The sequence below is a fragment of the Lynx rufus genome, unplaced genomic scaffold, assembly GCF_022079265.1.
Source record: "Lynx rufus isolate CCGP_SWC_20201006 ecotype Redwood Valley unplaced genomic scaffold, mLynRuf1.p SCAF_3, whole genome shotgun sequence".
In the NCBI taxonomy this organism is placed as follows: Eukaryota; Metazoa; Chordata; class Mammalia; order Carnivora; family Felidae; genus Lynx; species Lynx rufus.
The window spans coordinates 200,064,919-200,085,691 of NW_025814845.1; the positions used below are offsets into that span (position 1 = coordinate 200,064,919).

Here is a 20,773-nt window from a genome sequence, read left to right on the forward strand (position 1 = left end):
CCATCTTCTGAGATCCAGCCCGTCCACTTCAGGAGACTCTCGGGGTAGAACAGAGATACTATGAACAACTTCTGGCAACTTTAGTAAAAACTGAGTAATTCAGACAATTATGGCTCAAGAATTCTAAATGTTAGATAAAGTACGATAAAAGTATGATACCTATTAAAAAAGAAAAAAAAAAGGTCTCAAAGTGACTTGAGAAAGTCAAGATGTTATTTTTGCCAGTAACATAATTACACAGAAGTCCCAGTTAAAAAAATGGATTATAATGGTTAAAAGATGGCTTAAAAAACTTGTTTATTAATTTACTAAATTAATTTGATAATCAAATATGCATCTCTACTTACAAATACAGTTTAAAATTTTTAGATATTTTTTTTTACCTAATTAATCTTCTGTTACCGAAATACTTACATAGATATAATTTTAAGATCGTTTTTAAAGTTAAGCACTGTTGTGGCGCCTGGGTGGCCCGATCGGTCAAGCCGGACTCGATTTCGGCTCAGGTCATGATCTCAATTTTTGAGCCCCGCATTGGGCTCTGTGCTGACAGTGCAGAGCCTGCTTGGGATTCTCTCCCTCTCCTCTTTCTCTGCTCCTACCCTGTATGCTTTCTCTGTCTCTCAAAATAAATAAATAAACTTAAAAAAATAATTTTAAAAAGTATATTTCAAGTTAAGTGCCGTCAGGATATTCCTCACCTTAAAGTGCAGTAGGATGTTGATGGGGAACTATCTGGACAGAGATAATTTTTAGGATAATAATGTGTTGCAATTAGTGTATTAGTGACTACGTCTAGATTGAATGATTTTCTAGCAGAACCTATTCAACTGCAGAACCCTAACTGACATGTGGAATCCAAGTAGCCAAAGAATACGTTATTATGTACATAGTTTTGAAACTTAAGGTTTATCAAGTTGATTGATAAATATAGAAAATAATCTCTCCTACTGGTTTAGAATAAGAATGACATTCTAAAGAATACAACTAACTTGTATTCATAAATATTATTTTAAACACTCCCATTATCAAACAGTTCCTAAGATAGAGCGCAGCGTGTCTATCTCAAAACCATCATAAGGAAACCAAAGTGAAGAAAAACAAAATAGGTCAGAAATACCTACGGCGCTGCACACATTCTGTGAGATTAGGCATTCAGTTCCTGGGTACATTAATAGTCAAGAGTTTAAAATTCATAAATATTCATGCCAAATGTAGGTATTGGTTGTTTGGTACCGTAAGCTTTTTCTTCATGCTCTCATTAGGCAGAAATCTGGACATAATCCTAGAGAAAACCATCCATAAATTATCTATAACTGTCCTAGTGGATATTTAGGGTTTTTAAATTTTAATTTCTGATTGAAACAACTTAATAAGCTCTTTCTATCCATCTCAGTTCAGAGAAAGTCACTTGGTACATGTGTTGTGGGGAAGAAGCGTAATGAAGAGATGTGTCCGTGCCCCTTGATTTTTCCAAGTGTAGCCTCAGGTAACACGAAGGGTCGGTGTCTCTCCACCTCCCCGTGCCGATGTCCACCATGGCCACCAGCCCATCTTCCAGTATCTTCTGGCTGCGCAGGAGCTTGACTTGGTGAGACACACCCATCCCTTGTTGTCCGAGCCACCTCACAGCTTCACGTTCTCAAATTACAGCGGAGTCGGGTAGGAAGTGAGGGTGGGGTGAAGGCGACGTAGGCACAGATAGGCACTGACTACATTTCACGTTGAATGAGGCGTTCAGAGAAGTCGTCACCTCCATCCTGGTCAGGGTAGCGAATGCTAGCTCTGGGAGGTGACGAAAGAAGATACCTTAATGCTCTTTATGTACATGGTTTTCTCTGGAGAAATACATCCAGAGATAACTGGAGAGCTCTCATTAATCCTACTTCACACGGCAGCCCTTTCTCACAACCTGTTGTTGATTTGCGTGTGCATACCGTGTGACACTCGATGTTCACTCTGGCACCCCTGGCCACCGTCTGTGCCTTTTTCCTACAACAAGTGATGCTGTGACACTGCTGGAGAGCCTCCATTGGAACCCAGTTCTGACTGTCTCCCCGGGGAAAGCCCCTGGCCCCGCGGGGCGGCCCCTGCCCTGCCCCCCACTTTGGATGCCAGTCGCATGTCCGGGTTATCACCTGTCCTTCTCACTGATGGGCTGTAAATCAGAAGTCCCCATGACTCCCTCCTCCTATGGGACTGATTTGCTAGAGCAACCCGCAGACCTCAGGAAAACGTTGTACTTCCGCGACTCCAGATTTATTTCACAGGACGTGACTGGGCAAGAGCCAGATTGAAGAGACGCAGGGGGCTATGGGGATCAATGAGAGCAGGTCATGGGTGAGGATGAAAAAGAACACGGTCCTTGATTGTGTGTTGGGAGATGAGCAGAGGGTTCTGTGCTCTCCAGCTGAGCCATCTTCCCAGCACCCCAAGTGTTCACGCATCGGGAAGTTCTCCAGACCCCTTCCTTTGGTGCTTTCCAAGTCATCTCATTAACATAAGCGCTGCTGTGGTTGGAAGGGTCTTGCTATGAATAACGAAGGAGAGCTTTATCTCTTTTGTCATATAACTTTTATCCAAGGATTTCTGGAGCTCTGCGCTAGGAGCAGGGAGGTATTCCTTATTACTAACTGCATCACGATGTTAAAGGTACACTCACGAATATATAAATGAACATGTGTTTATTTACTCTTTGTGTCCGTGAAGTGGAAAAGAGCCTGTCGCGCGTGTGGCTTCTGATTGTGAAGCGCTCTCTCCTGGCCAGCTGGGTGCCGTCCTTGTCCTGCGGGGACCAGGCTCCCGGGCACACGGTGGCGAGCCGGGAGGTGCCTCTGCTTGGCGGTGGTGCACTGATCCTCCTGTGTCTAGATCTCCCCACGGAGGCTTCGTGATTGATCTCCAGCTCAGGGTCCACTTTGAACCTCACCTTCGGGGAGAGGGCGGATCCGTGCCTTGCTGAGTCAGGTCACACATCCACTGTCTCTGTGGCCTTAAGTGAGAGGCCACCCGATCGTGCAGATCTCCGTGCGCCTTTGGGACCACTGCAGTGAGGGCCTAGCCTTCTCCGGGCTAACAGGCCAGGAAGAGTGCTAAAGGAAACGTCAACTCTCTTTTCTCTCTAGACTACAGGGCAAGATTTGCCTTGTGGAATTTTATATGCATCGATGGAATATTATTAGCTCATGTGACAAGCAGTGATTGTTCTTTCCCTCATCATACTTATATAAGTTGGCTTTTATACTTACGTATCATTTGCTTCGTATCTTTCTTCATCACCGTTCAGTAAGCTCCACAAGGCAGCGCTCTGTGGTTCTCCACTGTGTCCCCTGCTCTAACCTCACATCTCCTGGTACATAATCGATTCTCAATGAATACTCATTGAATAAGTTAATGGCGGACTTACTCTTTGACTATCATACACAAGTCATGGCAAGGATACCTGACTTGCTCAATGTCCTAGAGCTAGTAAGTGACATCCAGAACTTCAGAAGCCAGCAATGTGTCCTACCCAGAAAAATCACCATATTGTTTCTTTTGCCCTTTAAGAGGTGGCACAGTCCTTTTCTGTTTGCTTGTTTTGTTGTGTCTTATCACCATTGGGAAGGGTGCTACTGTGTATAATGTGGTTATACAATTATAAGGTTCAATCTGAAAAGTCAAAATGCACAAGGGAAGTCTTGGAGATGATAGATTGTAAGTCAATACCACATCAATAACCTCTGGTCCACATAAGGTTTGTCAGCCCACTGACTTCCATGTGTTCCTTCCTAAAATATTTTGTGGTGATTGTCTTATTCATTTTCAATTTATTAGTCATTTCTTCTGTCTTATTTATCGTGATCTGAGTTAGGCAGTGGGGATCAAGGAAAGCAGGTGGTGGGTGGAGACGAAAAGGAACACAGTCCCTGACTTCTGACTGCTAATAGTCTGATGGTCTAACGGTGGAGAACAACTACAGCTAATTGCAGCCGCATAGTAAGTGAATAACCATGGCCATCCAGGGCCAAACCACCTTTAAGGGGGCAGTAACACTCGAGTCGAGTTCTTAAAGGGATCAGCCCACCCTGGCAGCAGGGTAGGAGAAAAGCGTTTGAAAGATTCATGCAGGGTGAATATTGGCATCATGCTTGGAGGTGAGAGAACGTATGACAGTTTTCTGGGGACACCAGATTATAAGTTTCCGTGTGCTTCAGTTTACAAAGCAAGGTTTGCCTGACTCCAAACCCCACTTATTAATAATTATGCCATAAAACTTCCAGAATGTTCTCTAAGGCCCCTTCCTCTATGGATTTTTTCCAAAACTTGGACCAGATTCCATCTGTTATGCCCTGGAACATTTTCTCCTTCCTCTGAAAAAGTACTCAGGGGCATGATTAAGGCCGGATGTCCCATACTGCCTGAGGGCATGTCTGTCATCGGTCAGCACTGTGAATTGTTTATTGAAGTTGTTTTTCTCTTTTTTTAAAAACATAGTTTGGTCTGTTTTCTCCATCTAAATTTTACACCTTTGGTGACAAGTCTTTGAAAGCCCAAGAAGATTCATGCTAGGAACAGCCACTCATCCCACATCTATTGGATTTTGGTTGATTAAAAAGTCTACTGGTTTATGACTTGATGTATTATACCACTGTCTGAATGTAATAATGCGTTCAGATTATCCTGCTAATATATAGTCACTTCATTTCTCCGTAGATAAGACAAAATAATTGTCATGGCAACAGGGAACACCAGTTCGTTAAGTAAAATAAACAGGGACTGATTGGGGATGGTGAGTCTTTACACCCCTGAAAGCTGGTGAGATGTGAAAATGCTTTGACTTACATAATTTTCTCCCATTTCTTCAGGTATAGATCTGCCAAGAATTGATAATATTTTTGTTTAGGCAAAGAGACTTGGATGTTTAAATAGGTTTTAGAAATCTCACTTAAAACAACGAAAAATTTCCATTATGTATTTATGCATAATCTCTCCATAATCCCTTGTATCACACAGCCAATGGATTATCAGCTCAGTCACCCAAGATAACTGGGTAACTGAGTATGGGCTTTTTTTTTTTTTTTTTTTTTTCTTTTTAATTATCTGGGAATGACTTCATCCTGAAGGGATTTTGAGTGTTTGGAGACTCTATTAAATGGAACTTAGATAACTTAGTTCAGAAGTAAAATTCATCTAAGGTTTTAAGACTTTAGGGGAATTACTTTGACAAAGTAGTCACTGAGAAATATTTCACAATTATTATTTCTTAGCAAGAAAATTTCGGCGGAGGGGCTTTGGAGACTTAGAAATATTTAACTGTGTCCTTTCTAAAGCTGACTATGTGGACCTTCCTTGTTCTGCTTCCTTTTCAGCGCCTTGCGGATATAATGTAACATCTCAGAACGGTACCATTTATTCCCCTGGATTTCCCGATGAGTACCCAATTTTGAAGGACTGCTTCTGGCTTATCACTGTACCTCCTGGCCACGGGGTCTACATCAACTTCACCTTGCTGCAGACTGAAGCTGTTAACGATTACATTGCTGTTTGGTAGGAGAGCCCTTTCATATAAAGTGATCCGCGACTGTGCTAAACCATTCCTGCAGCCAGCTAGCTACATGGTGCTTGTATGTCAGATTGACGTATAAGAAATGAAATTATTAGGGGGATATGGGAAAGGAAACTTAGCAATGAAATCCGGGAGATACAGAGAATAAATGTCATGTCACATGTTTGAGTTTTACTCCATGGTAGATAAATTCAGGGCTCCTCTGAATATAAAATATCCCAAGCTTATTTTGTTTTACGTTGTTAAGTATGATAAGAAATGGCACGATAAGAACTTGATGCGTCTGGAAATAGCGAAGACATAATCGCACGTAGCCCTCCCTCCATCCTTTGTGAACTTTGCAGAGCTGCCCTTCCGTATGTGTAGGAAGTACTAGGAGCCAGCAAATGGGGGCGGGGATTTGGGTCCTGGTTCTCCTTCCAAAGAGCCACGTGGCCTGGCGTAAGTTGTCTGTGTGACCCTGGGCTACCTTTGCGTGTCTATGGGGATGACTGTCCTACCTTTGCTTTTGGAAGGGAGAGGTTATGGGGGACACAGAGATTGCCAGGTCCTCTGTGACACTATGGTGGGAGAAGGAGGGGGCATGGACAGGGTGTGAGGAGGTGAGCTTAACTCAGGGTTAAAGATCCACGATGTGCTGCCAGGATGAACTTCCGTGAAAACTGGAGTAAAGGCAGGTAACTACACGCTACGCATGCACGAATGCGTGTGTGCCTGTTGGGGAAGTCGGCATAAATGTTAAGAGTTTCTTATTGGAAAGCCTGTAAAGTCAGGTAACAGGGTGAGTTCAGGCTATTGGCAGATCTCAGATACGGATATTACGGGAGTCCGAGTGAGCAGGACGGAGAATACGGGAGTTTATAAATCTTGTGAAGGATCCCAGACTTAGTTCTCAGAGCAAAAAGGACTCAGTAGGTCTTAGGAAGGAGAATCACCTTGACTGCAGAATGCCCAGCCTCACTTTGTGGGAAATACATTAACTGAGGGCAAGAGGGGAGGCCGGCTTTGGAGGCTATAGAAATAACTCTGGCAGGGAGGTGATAACGGCCGACCCAGTGGCTGAGGGAATGAGGAGGAAGCTGAGAACTTGAAATATTAAATTGATCAAGGCAAACATTATAGTATCAGCCATTTCACCTGGATTAACCTATAGATTTAGCAGATGGGAGCGGAGGCTCTTCATATTTAACAAAGCAGAGTGCCTGTTGCAAAGAACACTAATGAACGAGAGACTGGAAAGTCTCTTCAACTTTGTGACATTACACATCTCAGTATTTCTACACAGTGTCCAGAAGGTGGTGGTGTTTTATTCGGTTTGTTAAAAACATAACCATTCAACTGAGTAAATTTGAAGATCTAATTGGCTTCATTAAATGATTCATGAATTGAGTAGCATCCCATCTGGCAAGTAGAGAGATGCTTGGGGACCCAGGTGTGCCCAAGGAAGGTTTTCAAGGGAAGAAGGGCGGGGTAAGAAGCCATTAGCAAAAGGAAGGATTGTTTCAGCAAGGTCACCTTCCCTTAAGGAGGGGGGGGGTCTTATTATGCAGATTAGTAGAGAGATGCTTGGGGCCCCAGGTGTGCCCAAGGAAGGTTTTCAAGGGAAGAAGGGCGGGGTAAGAAGCCATTAGCAAAAGGAAGGATTGTTTCAGCAAGGTCACCTTCCCTTAAGGAGGGGGGGGGGTCTTATTATGCAGATTAGTAGAGAGATGCTTGGGGCCCCAGGTGTGCCCAAGGAAGGTTTTCAAGGGAAGAAGGGCGGGGTAAGAAGCCATTAGCAAAAGGAAGGATTGTTTCAGCAAGGTCACCTTCCCTTAAGGAGGGGGGGGGGTCTTATTATGCAGATTAGTAGAGAGATGCTTGGGGACCCAGGTGTGCCCAAGGAAGGTTTTCAAGGGAAGAAGGGCGGGGTAAGAAGCCATTAGCAAAAGGAAGGATTGTTTCAGCAAGGTCACCTTCCCTTAAGGAGGGGGGGGGTCTTATTATGCAGATTAGTAGAGAGATGCTTGGGGACCCAGGTGTGCCCAAGGAAGGTTTTCAAGGGAAGAAGGGCGGGGTAAGAAGCCATTAGCAAAAGGAAGGATTCTTTCAGGCAAGGTCACCTTCCCTTAAGGAGGGGGGGGGTCTTATTATGCAGATTAGCTCTTCTTCCTTGAGGTGGGGCTGGATGGAGACAGTCCCAGAGACCTCATTGGCGCTGATACTTTCTGAATGATTGGCATAAAATTTCACTCCAGGAGGGGTTGAAACTGCATTCAGTCTTGCTGTGCACTCACGGGGCAGGGGACTCCACCTTGGACTGTAGTTTTCTGTTGAAGCAGTTTTTGAAAATCTTTTAGTTCCATTGCAAGATCTGCATAAATTTCACCCATAATTAAAGAGACACCATTGAATTTAGACTTTCAAATGTAGACGTTTGAAAGGCAACTGATAGGTGGTATTGCGGCCACCAGAATGAATGTGAACGTGTCTCAGTGATTGGTCTGGAAAGGTCAGCTGTGGGGGGAATGGAAGTCAGCCCTGAGTTTTCAGGTGTGCACGGCAGTCCCGTCCCCAGGAGCCCGGGTCAGACCAGCCCGCTGATGCCAGGACAGAGTCCAAAAGTCAGAAGAAAATGATCCTTAGTTTCAGCTGTAATTAGGAGCTTTCCATCAAACGTCTCTCTCTTCCCTAGGGATGGGCCTGATCAGAACTCACCTCAGCTGGGAGTTTTCAGTGGGAATACGGCCCTGGAAACCGCGTATAGCTCCACCAACCAAGTCCTGCTCAAGTTCCACAGCGACTTTTCGAATGGAGGCTTCTTTGTTCTCAATTTTCACGGTCAGTGCATTTTCACCTTGTTGAGGCAGGTGGAGAATCGCATTTGGTTTTGCTGGTCGGGTTGACATAGGCCTCCTCTCCAGCTCAAGTTCCTTGATTGTGCCCAGCGAGAGCCTTAGGGGATTTTCTTGAGTTCCATGTCAGGGTTTCCTGTGATCCTCTTTTGCTTAATGGCATTTGATTATGTCACGTCTGGTTTATGGGAAGCTTGGATTCCTTCCAAGGTAAGTGGATTGCAAATGCAACTGATATGGAGACCCTTGAAAGACAGTGAGTGCCTTTGTGGATTTCCTCATCCCTGTCTCCAGGGGGATCAAGGTAGCAAGCGTCATGTGATTACAGATGAGGCAAAAGCAGATCTAATGGTTTTGAAAATAAATAATTGGGAAAACAGCGTATCAGCACCTGACATCTCGTAAGGACTGTGTCCACGGAGGTCCTCAGATGTGAGGCAGGGGGAGACCTTATCAAATGTAAATATGGACCCGCCACCAGGCCATGGGTGAACCGTCTCTGTGGCAGAATCCCAAGTATACGTGAAGTGATTTTATTTCGATGTCATAATTTTTAAAACTGTACACTTCTTTCCCTTTGACTTTATTATATCTTCTTTGGCACGAAATAATCCCATAAGCATGCGAAGCTTGAGAATTTTATAAAGCGATGATTGAAACATATAGACTTTGCAGTGTCCCTAAGCATTAGAACAACACAAGAGGAATGCTTTTTGTAATATTTTTGTTTATTCAGCAAACGTAATTACGGTTAATTTTTTTCCCCATAAACCGTTTAGCATTTCAGCTCAAGAAGTGCCAACCTCCCCCGGCCGTTCCACGGGCCGAAATGCTTATTGAGGATGAAGATTTTGAAATAGGTAATGTTTCCTTCACTACGATACCATCAGCTCAGTCCGCCTTTTTACACCAACTCCTAACTCGGATGAGTAAGCGAGCGAGCACTTGTCAGAAATATTCTAAAGCATTATTAGGGGCTTATCCACAGAGGTTATTAATCGAATAAATACGGCTTTCTTCCTTCATCTCTGTGATGTTCGTTTTCTGAATTTGAATTTGGCTTTTTCCATTTTGAGCACCTCCTTATTCTGCCCCCCTCCCCGCCCCCCACCAGCATTTTCTAGTTTGTATTTTTCTTTTGAGTCAAGTTTTCAGAGACAGACTTACACAGATATTTGTGTTTGGTTAGAAAAGCAGGTTCATGCACGAGAAGGACTTAATCATGTGCAGCTAAAATAATGATTAGTATAACATTGACCTTTCACTGACACTGGAATGTAATGGTGAATATATTTAATGATCGTATTTAGAAATTCTGCTTTATCATTCTATATTAATGGCCTGTTTCATTAAATAATCATCAGGTCACATTAGGAAACCAGCCGTGGCATATGTTTGTGGTATAATTACCATGACCCAGGATTTCTCTGTCTCAATAACAAATACAACACCCTGTTCGCACACCATGTTTCAGACCACTGGTCAAACCACGTGCCCCAATTTCTGGTTACTCATAATGGCTCAGTTAATGGGAACATTGTACTAATTAGGGCAGGGTCACGGTGTAGCCCTCTCTGGATGCATTAAAGCCCTTCTATTCTACATCCTTAAATCCCAGGCGTCTAGTTCCTTTTTTTTTTTTTTTTTTAAATAGGATTACTGTCAGTTAAGATAGCATTTTGTGCGTCAAGAAGTGAAAATGCTACCATTTTATTCGACAGACCAAAACTGGTTCGGAAGTGGTCTGCTCATTGACGCGATTTGCTAAGGGGTCATGTATTCCTTTAATACGTTCACACGCCCTGTATGTCGCGGAAAGCTAAGCCCCAGGTCTGTTGTGCTGACTCTTGCAGGGGATTTTGTGAAGTACCAGTGCCACCCTGGGTACACGCTGGTAGGGACTGACACGCTGGCCTGCGGGCTCAGTTCCCAGCTGCAGTTTGAAGGCTCTCCCCCAACGTGTGAAGGTACGCACAGCTCGACACTGCCAATGTACTTGTCCACAGAGAATGATACTGCTGGGATAGGTCTACATTTGGGCTTTTGATTCTTTTTGCATGACTCTGAATTTAATCTCTGTGTTAGGATCTCATTGCAATTAAAATTACCTGCTATCCTCTTTTAGCTATCTCTAAAAGACAAATCAAAGTCCTATCAAACACAAAGTCTTTCCCAGTAGTTCATCAGAAAATTTTCGAACATTTGGCAATGTTGAAATAATTTAAAAATAAGCATCTGAATACCTATCACCGAGGGTCCACCATTAATATTTACCATGTATCCTTTGTCACATGTCTGTTTTCCTTTTATCCATCCATTAATGTATCTGCTATTTTTGATGCATCTCAAAGCTAACTACGGGCATCGCCACACTTCCCTCTAAATACGTTAGCATGCATAAAATTATCTAGTGTTTACCGTATTTTGTGTAAAATTTACAAATGTTGAAATGTATGTTTGTTGCGTACAATAAATGCACCCGTTTCATGTATTCACATGTCTTTAAAATACATAGACTGTAGGCAATAACAGACAGTATAATTAGATCACTTTTCAAAATATTTGAGGGGCTCCTGGGTGGCTCAGTCGGTTAGGTGTCCAACTCGTGATCTGGGGTCAGGGTACGATCTCATGGTTTCTGGGATCCAGCACCACATCGGGCTCTGTGCTGACAGTGCGGAGCCTGCTTGGGATTCCCTCTCCCCCCACCAAAATAAATAAAAAGCAAACTTCAAAATATTTGAAAGGCTCCACTCTCAAATAGTATTGGGAGAAAAAAAAACACTGGAAAAAAATATATAAATAAGTTGAAGGGTTTTACAAATTAGAATAGTTTTTATTTTGTGACTAGAAAATCACAATAAACATTCAATTCATTGAAAGGATGGGACCTCCCCCCTTTCAAGGAATTTGAAGACTGTCATTCGTTAAGGATAATGAAGCGCTCAAAAGTTAGGAAGGGAACACCCAGCGCCCGAGTCCGGACTCCCATCAAGTGACCCGGGTGGATCATTAGTCCCTTGGACATCGTGTGCAAGGAGGATGGTCGGTCTGCCTTATTTATGGGATTGCGGTAAAGATGCGGAGAATATTAAATTATTCCAGGTGATACATAATGTTAATTATTTGCCGTGTAAGAAGCAACTTTCTTTGTACCGCGCTAGTATCGATTTTACAAGTGCTCACACCTGTGGTGTGGTTCTTGTGGAATGTGGTACTAACTTCCTGCATTCTCCTTATGAATAAGGTAGAATCCTAGTCACCCGGGGAGAGGAAAACAATTTTCACCATCATCTGAGGAAGATCTGGAATGAAGCAGCTTTAAACAACCATGATACCTCAGATTAATTCAAAGAAAAATTACTACCAAATTGTGTCACTGGGAGAGCCAGTGGGTGTGGGCAGAGAGCAAACCCCTTTAAACACCCAGAGGACCCAACCCAGTTGTGGGAGGTGCTGAAACTCTGCTTCACGGGTGCCTCCCTTAAAGTTGGGCCGCATGGGGTGCTGGGTCGGGAGACTGAGTCATTATTTTCTTGGAAAAAAAATCAGTGTGTCGGTACCATGTTACGTCAGCAAAAACCATCTACGGTGGATTTTTTTCCCATTTCATATAAAAATTAATGGAGGTGCATTGTGTGTTTTTAAGGCACATTTTAATTCCAACGAACAGAGCCGTAAATTTCTCAACAGAGATGACTTTAAGCAAGGACGGTCTTAGTTGATTAGTGAAGAAAGGCATAAATATTTATTTAACACGCACTTCAAAAATAAGGGAAATTACTTTATTATGTTGGCTACCTCCAAGATTAACCTACTTTTTATTTAAATGAAATTAATTCATGACAGTCCAGGAACAGAGTAAATCAGGACAACATGAACACCATTCTCTAAATTACTTGGCTCTCGCACCCGTCTTCCGGGAGAATTCTGCTAACAAGACACGTTCTCCCAGCTCGGGCCAGAGGGTCTCGCGCCCTACCGAACTCGTGGCAATTACTACAGATGACAGTGTAGTTCTCTTCTCTTACAATTCAGGAGTAAATTTGTTTAAAACAGACTGAGAGTTAGCTTAGCTGCTGTTCCCTAAATCCTTATTATTAAAAAAATAAATAAATAAAGGAAATAGGGGCTCAGATGTCTTTTATCAAATACTTGATCACTGAATGATAATCTTCCTTCCAGTACTTTCTACCAGTTGGTTGGGCTCAAGGGGTGGGGGTGGGTAATCCCCCAATAAATTATTGATAGAAAATTGTGTTAGTTACAAGTCCTTCTTCTTCACATGTCATCATCCTTCTTTTAGAAGTTCCGTTTGGAAAATTATTACCACCTTTTGGGTGATTGATTCTTCCTTGGGAACGAACAGTGGGAGCAACTGGTTCCTTGAAAGGTAGCATCCTATGCAGATAAATTATACCCTGTTGGATACCAATCCTCGTTTAGAAAACACTACATGAGGATCTGGAATCTTTCCCAACACCACCAGGCAATTCTCCCGTTCGCCCCGGACCCTGGCTGAACGTCCTACAGTTGAACTCAATTCTGATACTCTACTTGGAGACAGGGTCAGACCCCACAGGGTAAGGGCTTAGTCCCACAAGGCTGTCCCCACTCCCGAGGCCAGTCACAAATTCAGGTTATCCCTTGTGCTTCTTAGTGACCCGCTGTAGGCCAGAAGTACTCATGGTCCCTCTTTGGGTTTTACCCTGTGTTAGAAGAGCCCATGTAGCTGAGGGAAACATTTATTTACATGTGTCATATACGTATGTGTATGCATATATATGTGTATATACATACACATATATATGCATACACATACACATATATGTTTATATATATTATACACATATATACATTATATATATTTATTTATAATATATATATGTATAAAATTATATTTATGTTTATTTTTGAGAGAGAGAGAGAGAGAGAGAGAGATAGAGAGCACAAGCAGGGGAGGGGCAGAGAGAGAGGGAGACACAGAATCCAAAGCAGGCTCCAGGCTCCAAGCTGTCAGCACAGAGCACAGTGTGGGGCTTGAACTCACGAACCGTGAGATCATGACCTGAGCTGAAGTTGGACGCTTAACCTGCTGAGCCACCCAGGTACCCCATTAGTTATATTTTCTATATCATAAAGAATTATATTCTGTATCCTTTAGGGTGTAATTAGGTCCTAAAGGATGTAATAAATATAAAAATAAAAATTTTTCCTTTATGTTCTAAAGGATGTAATAAAGGGTACAGATGAATAGTCTGATGAAGAGGCACGGGGTGCAGGGTGAAAGGGGTTCTCAGCACATGAGCATCTGGGCCCTGGATTTGGGGTATAAGAGGTTTTATAGGGCCAGTCTCCCCTCCTCTGAACCCCAAGCCCATGGTCCTACTGGAAGTCTGTGAGGGGGGCAGGAATTTCAGCCCACTCATCACTGGCTCTCTCTGCTGACCAGCCCCATACTGAGGCTACCAAGGGACCCACCCTCAGTCGCCTTATTGGCCTAGACTCAGGTGTAATCCAAAGGGGCTCCTCCTGACCAAGACATGCTCAACATGCACGAAGTGCCAAGGGTTTTGAAGGTCTGTGCCAGGAACCTGGGACAAAGACCAGATAAGTTTTACAACAGAGTCACGTTAAGGAAAGAGAAGCCCTTCAAAAACCGAAGAGGAGTAATAACCAGGGTCTGGAAACAAGAGAGGACGTGGGGTGTCCAGGAAAGAAGAGGAAAGGAGAACACTTTGCTCTTAGGGTGTGTTGGGGAAGTGGCATTAAGTGGGCTGGAAACTACACATGGGGCCACATTTTAAAAGGCCTTCAGTATCGGGTGGCTTCAGCCTGTGGACAGTGCAAATCCATCCGTGGTTTTTAAAATATTCACTTACAAAGAAATCAGAAACCTGTATTTTCAACGAACGCTAAAGACAACCAGCGTCCTTGAGATAATGGCCATTTGTCGGAAAGCTCGAGACCAGAACATGCCTGTCCAGGGCTCTGGGTCACAGCTTTCCCACTTGTTTGTAGAGTTCTCTGTTTCCAATTCTCTGAGACCTCCGGGTGCTTTTAAGAATTAGTTTTAATTATTTACAAAGCCTAATGCTTGACTGCGTTATTTTTGCTGAAGGCCCGCAAGATGCATTCAATACTCTGCTTTGGTTTTAAGCCTCACATTTTCTTTTTCTTCAAAAATAAGCTGAAGGAATAGCTTCTCGCCGAGGTGGGCTGGCTCAAAGCTCAGGGGACCTTCTCAGGGAGGCGCGCTCTTTTCGAGGCGTCTTTGATGGGAACCTCAAACAGATGCTTCCCGTGGTGGGGGGCGTCCCCGGGGAGACGGTGGAGACGCGGGATGTGTGTAAGGCGTGAATGCTGATCTGGAAATGAACAGCCAGGCCCTGGGAGAGCCCCTCCGTCTCCAAACTCCCCGCTGTGGGTGCGTGTAACTCCCAGCAAGGATGTAGAGCGAGGGACAGGAAGAGGCTCATATGAAAGAGCCAGAGAAACAAATGAATCAAAAACACGTTAACTCCCAGGGAGATATATTCAAGTGCATTTTTTTTTTTTTAATTTTTTTTTTTTTTCAACGTTTATTTATTTTTGGGACAGAGAGACACAGAGCATGAACGGGGGAGGGGCAGAGAGAGAGGGAGACACAGAATCGGAAACAGGCTCCAGGCTCTGAGCCATCAGCCCAGAGCCCGACGCGGGGCTCGAACTCACGGACCGCGAGATCGTGACCTGGCTGAAGTCGGACGCTTAACCGACTGCGCCACCCAGGCGCCCCTCAAGTGCATTTTAAAACAGTGTGTATGTCTGGAAAAAAGAAAGTGTTGAGTGTTGTAAGACAAAGGAACAAATAATTGCACCTATACTTTGATTGTGTCTTCTCTAAGAAACAGAAGCAGGATTTGAGAATGAAAGGAATGAAAATAGCTAAGCTAAAGCTTCTGTTTCTGACTTACCACCACTCACAGCTTTCAAACCCTGGAGGGCTGTCCTCTCACCGGGTGGATGGCAGCAACTTAGGGAGGATTGTCTGCTCCTAGACAGTCTGCCGCCCAGTGTCGCCTAGTGACCATAGCGGCGGGATAAAAGCAGAGAGAGGAGATTTGGCCTAAACCTTTCTCCCGGGTCGTACCACAGAAGGGAAGGTACTGGAATGGCATCTTTCCTCAGGAAGAGGCAGGCAGGTGGCCAAACCCTTCCAGGCTTTGAAACACCTGCCCGTGTAGTGCTTCAGACTGAAGGAGAGGGTTTGCATGTGTTCATCTGATTATAACCCTTGAGAGTAGTTTCATTCGCCTCTAGCCCTGGCTCTCGCTGCAAAGTCAAGGCTGATCTGTGGAGACTCTGAACCTCCAAGCCCTGCACACACACACCCAAATACAAAGTCCGGTTTTTTAATGTGTTCTTTTAAAAAATGCCAATGTGTTCATTTTTGAAAGGGCGTAATAGATTTTACAGGGTGATCTTACCACTATCACAGAAGAAATTACTTTTTAAATTAAATTGCTTTAGGCTGAATGTTTTTGTTTGAATTGTTTTTTATATAACTTACCATTAATTAACACTGCACATATTCTTAAAAGTCTACCTAAATACTTATTTATTTAAAAGGGTTCTCGGGCACCTGGGTGGCTCAGTCAGTTAAGCGTCTGACTCTTGATTTTGGCTGAGGTCATGATCTCACTGTTCTTGAGTTCAAGCCCTGCATCAGGTTCTGTGCTGACAGCATGGAGCCTGCTTGGGCTTCTCTCTCTCCTTCTCTCTCTCTCTCTCTCTCTCTCTCTCTCTCTCTCTCAAAAATAAATAAACTTTAAAAAAGGGTTCTATGAAATGTTTCATCTTTGGTGATCTTATGCCTACACACTTTATAAATTTTAAGGTACACAGAATAAGAACACTAAGACAAATGAAAGATAAAAAAAGGAAAAGTTCCCTTTTATCAGACACTTACTGGAATCAAAACATATTACATGTGATTTGCCTATCAGGTTGTGAAATGTCTTTATTTTGAAATGTATGAATTAATAACATAAATTTGATTAATTAAAAGGAGATAATTCAAAAAATAAGACACATTTCCTCTAACAAAATCTCTTTTTCATGAAGGAAAAGCTGATCATTTAACTTTTTAAAATTTTATAAATAGTTTTGCCATTATCTCTGTTTACTTTTGAACCATGATCAATAGAGAAAAATTGTTTTCTCCATAATTGTATAAATAAACTATTTCTGGAAGATAATGAAATTATCATTGAAATAAATTACTGATTGTGTTACCGGTGGTTTTCTTCTGTGTGTTCGTACCTGTGCAGATCAGTTTTATTTTAATGACTCTGGAAGCAGTTGAATAAAGCAAAAAGGAAAGTGGGAGGGGAAAAAGGGACACACAGCTCAGTGTGTCCACACTGTCTTAATGATTCGTTCCTAAAGATAAATCGATAACTGATTCCTTATGATAAATTCATCCTTTACAAATCACTACTCGTACTCAACACTGTAACAACCCAAAGATGCAGTATGGCCTTCGGCCCAGAACTTTCTCATTCATCTCTTATCACAGTCCCAGGAAGTCAAATCACATGTGTAAAATTTACTATTCCTTTTTTGTTTGTTTGTTTATATTTGAGACAGAGAGAGAGAGAGAGTGGGTCGGGGAGGGGCAGAGAGAGAGGGAGGCACAGACTCTGAAGCGGGCTCCAGGCTGGCAAAGAGCCCGTCGCGGAGCTCGAACTCACCAACCGGTGAGATGGTGACCCGAGCCGAAGTCAGCCACTTAACCGAATGACTCACCCAGATGCCCCTAAAATTTACTGTTCTAAATGAAATTAAAAGTATTAAATTATTTTAAAGTATTATATTAAAAGGAAGAAATAAATAGTATCATTTTCTGTTACTGAAGGTAATAGCACAATGTTTCTGCGATATTACATGGAAAAGGTGAGTTGGGAAAACATGGGATCCTAGGATCCCTGCCCCAGGTGAAGGTGTGTGGGCAATTCAGTCACAGAGCGAAAGGCACATGGTGGTTTTAACCACTCCTGTGTGGCTGCTTCTCACCTCGCTCACACGGGTTAACAGGGGCAAGGGTGTGCTTCGCCACCACTTCCAGAAAAAGAAAACTTTCAGGGTCCAGGTTTCTTTCAAGCAACCGCTTTATCAAAGTTGGCTGCCCTGGTGTCAGCGGCTTAATCTCTTTGATCTATCAAAGAGGTAAATGCGATCCATCTATCTAATCACCTTGTATATCGGCGTATATATTACATACGTGTATATAATTCTCATTTAAATTATAGGTCGGTATAATTATTATAAATGATAATTACTCATTATTCAGTGGTTTTCTCCTGCTGTGTTTGTCTCTTGTATTAAATTTGGTCACGGCTCAGTAGGATAGCTCCACACCCCCTCTCCCGCTGCCACCATTGGCTTGTAAATATGGGGCTAGAAACTCTCCTATGGAAGTCAGGTTCGTTTTGTTAAGGAAAATTTTTACTGGTATTTTTCTCACTAGCGCAATGCCCAGCAAATGAAGTCCGGACAGAATCTTCTGGAGTCATCCTCAGCCCAGGTTACCCAGGCAACTATTTTAACTCCCAGACGTGCTCATGGAGTATTAAAGTGGAACCAAACTATAACATCACCATCTTTGTGGATACATTTCAAAGTGAAAAGCAGTTTGATGCCCTGGAGGTGTTTGATGGTAAGTTTCTTGTTTCCTTTCTTTTCTTTTCTATATCAGTAATCTCTCTTAATGTAATAAAAACACCATTATCATGTTTTTGTGACACAGGACTTTAGTATATCTTTGGGTTAAATTATCTCTCCCCCAAACGAAAATGAATTCTTCTTGCACTTGTATGGTCTCAGAGATCAGTTGTGGAACATGAAAATATTTTTGTTAATGATTCAACTTTTAAGCAATTAAGGTGCTACTGATGCACTCGGAAAATGTCCTGAATGAACTTGAACCATTATTTAATTCTTTAACGTGGAGATTTACAGTGGATGACCCCAAGCAACTCTCTCCTTTTCCCTAAGTATTCTATGGATTCAGAAGATATTTTAGGAAATTTAAAAGAGCTAAAGTTACATTAATCCATTTAAATGATTATTTTACTAAAAACATATAAAACAAACGGCTCACAGATATTTCTAGATGTACCATCTTTAAAAAAATAGTACAATACACTTAACAAATGTTAATACTGTTTTCAACTCTAGTCTCATACGTTTTTACCCAATTCTAATAAACTTATTAATAGAACAAGGCCATACTTAGAAGTAGTATGTGGTTGAATTGTCAGTTTGAAATGGAACTGATGTTAATATTTTTCCTTGCATAGAAGTATTATCACAGCCCATAAAATTAGACCAAGGTACAAATACGGCTGTCCATAAAAACAGGGCTTTGACATGTTTTGATGGACTTGTCATGTGTCCAGTAAAATAACAATCAACTCAATAAAAAAAATTACTGTAATTGATTCCATGTGTGTCCCTATGCCTTTTACTTCCTTGATGAATCTTAACAGTCAAGTTGTTCATATGGACGGACACCACAAGTATCAACTTCTGTATTCCTAAAATGGTGAGCTACTAATTGGAAATTAAACTCATCCTTATGTGCATGGAAACAGAGGACTGCGGAGCACAATTTCTTTCACTTTCAGAGGTTTTTTTCTAGGTGTATGTTAAGACAGACAGGCACTGCTGAAGGCTTCTTCTGTAGTCTTTAGGATGGAAAGAAGTAATTGATTAGCCAGGTACAAAACTGATGTCAATAAGGAGCCAGGTAAACTCGATTCTGAGGCCAATTAGATGAGAGACAAAACCAGAGTAGGTGAGCACACACTCCAGGGGCTGTGTGTGTGTGTGTGTGTGTGTGTGTGTGTACATATTCCCCAACCCAGGAGCTGTGTGTGTGTGTGTGTGTGTACATATTCCCCAACCCAGGAGCTGTGTGTGTGTGTGTGTGTGTGTGTGCGTGCGTGTGTGCGTGTACGTATTCCCCAACCCAGGAGCTGTGTGTGTGTGTGTGTGTGTGTATACATATTCCCCAACCCAGGAGCTGTGTGTGTGTGTGTGTGTGTGTGTGTGCATGTGTGTTTACATATTCCCCACTTCAGGGGCTGTGTGTGTGTGTATGTACATATTCGCCACTCCAGGACCTGTATGTGTGTGTGTGTGTGTGTGTGTGTGTGTGTGCACATGCACATGTGTGTTTACATATTCCCCACTCCAGGGGTTGTGTGTGTGTGTGTGTGTGTGTGTACATATTCCCCAACCCAGGAGCTGTGTGTGAGTGTGTGTGTGTGTGTGTGTGTGTGCTTGTGCACATGTGTGTGTACATATTCCCCAACCCAGGAGCTGTGTGTGTGTGTGTGTGTGTGTGCTTGTGCACATGTGTGTGTACATATTCCCCACTCCAGGGGTTGTGTGTGTGTGTGTGTGTGTCCATATTCCCCAACCCAGGAGCTGTGTGTGAGTGTGTGTGTGTGTGTGTGTGTGTGCATGTGTGTTTACATATTCCCCACTTCAGGGGCTGTGTGTGTGTGTGTATGTACATATTCGCCACTCCAGGACCTGTATGTGTGTGTGTGTGTGTGTGTGCACATGCACATGTGTGTTTACATATTCCCCACTCCAGGGGTTGTGTGTGTGTGTGTGTGTGTGTGTGTGTACATATTCCCCAACCCAGGAGCTGTGTGTGTGTGTGTGTGTGTGTCTGTGTGTGTGTGTGTGTGCGTGTATGTATTCCCCAACCCAGGAGCTGTGTGTGTGTGTGTGTGTGTGTGTGTGTGTGTGTATACATATTCCCCAACCCAGGAGCTGTGTGTGTGTGTGTGTGTGTGTGTGTGTATACATATTCCCCAACCCAGGAGCTGTGTGTGTGTGTGTGTGTGTGTGCATGTGTGTTTACATATTCCCCACTTCAGGGGCTGTGTGTGTGTGTGTATGTACATATTCGCCACTCCAGGACCTGTATGTGTGTGTGTGTGTGTGTGTGCACACGCACATGTGTGTTTACATATTCCCCACTCCAGGGGTTGTGTGTGTGTGTGTGTGTGTGTGTGTGTGTGTGTACATATTCCCCAACCCAGGAGCTGTGTGTGTGTGTGTGTGTGTGTGTGTGTGTGCTTGTGCACATGTGTGTGTACATATTCCCCACTCCAGGGGTTGTGTGTGTGTGTGTGTGTGTGTGTGTGTGTCCATATTCCCCAACCCAGGAGCTGTGTGTGAGTGTGTGTGTGTGTGTGTGTGTGTGTGTGTGTGTGTACACACATTCCCCACTCCAGGGGCTGTGTGTGTTTGTGTACATATTCCAATCCATTGCTGGATGTAACTAATATCCTGACATAATTACCTTACGTGTGTTCGTGTTCCCTTGTCT

General features: G+C 43.1%; 1 protein-coding gene across 1 annotated transcript in view; it reads left to right on the forward strand.

Moving 5' to 3' along the window:
• CSMD1 (CUB and Sushi multiple domains 1) overlaps window positions 1–20,773 on the forward strand; it is a 1,672,960-nt gene that overhangs the window by 1,509,789 nt on the left and 142,398 nt on the right. The window contains exons 45-49 of the mRNA XM_047092364.1: window positions 5,352–5,529; window positions 8,223–8,368; window positions 9,162–9,242; window positions 10,236–10,349; window positions 17,894–18,082. Coding sequence (XP_046948320.1) covers window positions 5,352–5,529; window positions 8,223–8,368; window positions 9,162–9,242; window positions 10,236–10,349; window positions 17,894–18,082 — 708 coding nt within the window. The remainder of the gene's footprint in view (window positions 1–5,351; window positions 5,530–8,222; window positions 8,369–9,161; window positions 9,243–10,235; window positions 10,350–17,893; window positions 18,083–20,773) is intronic.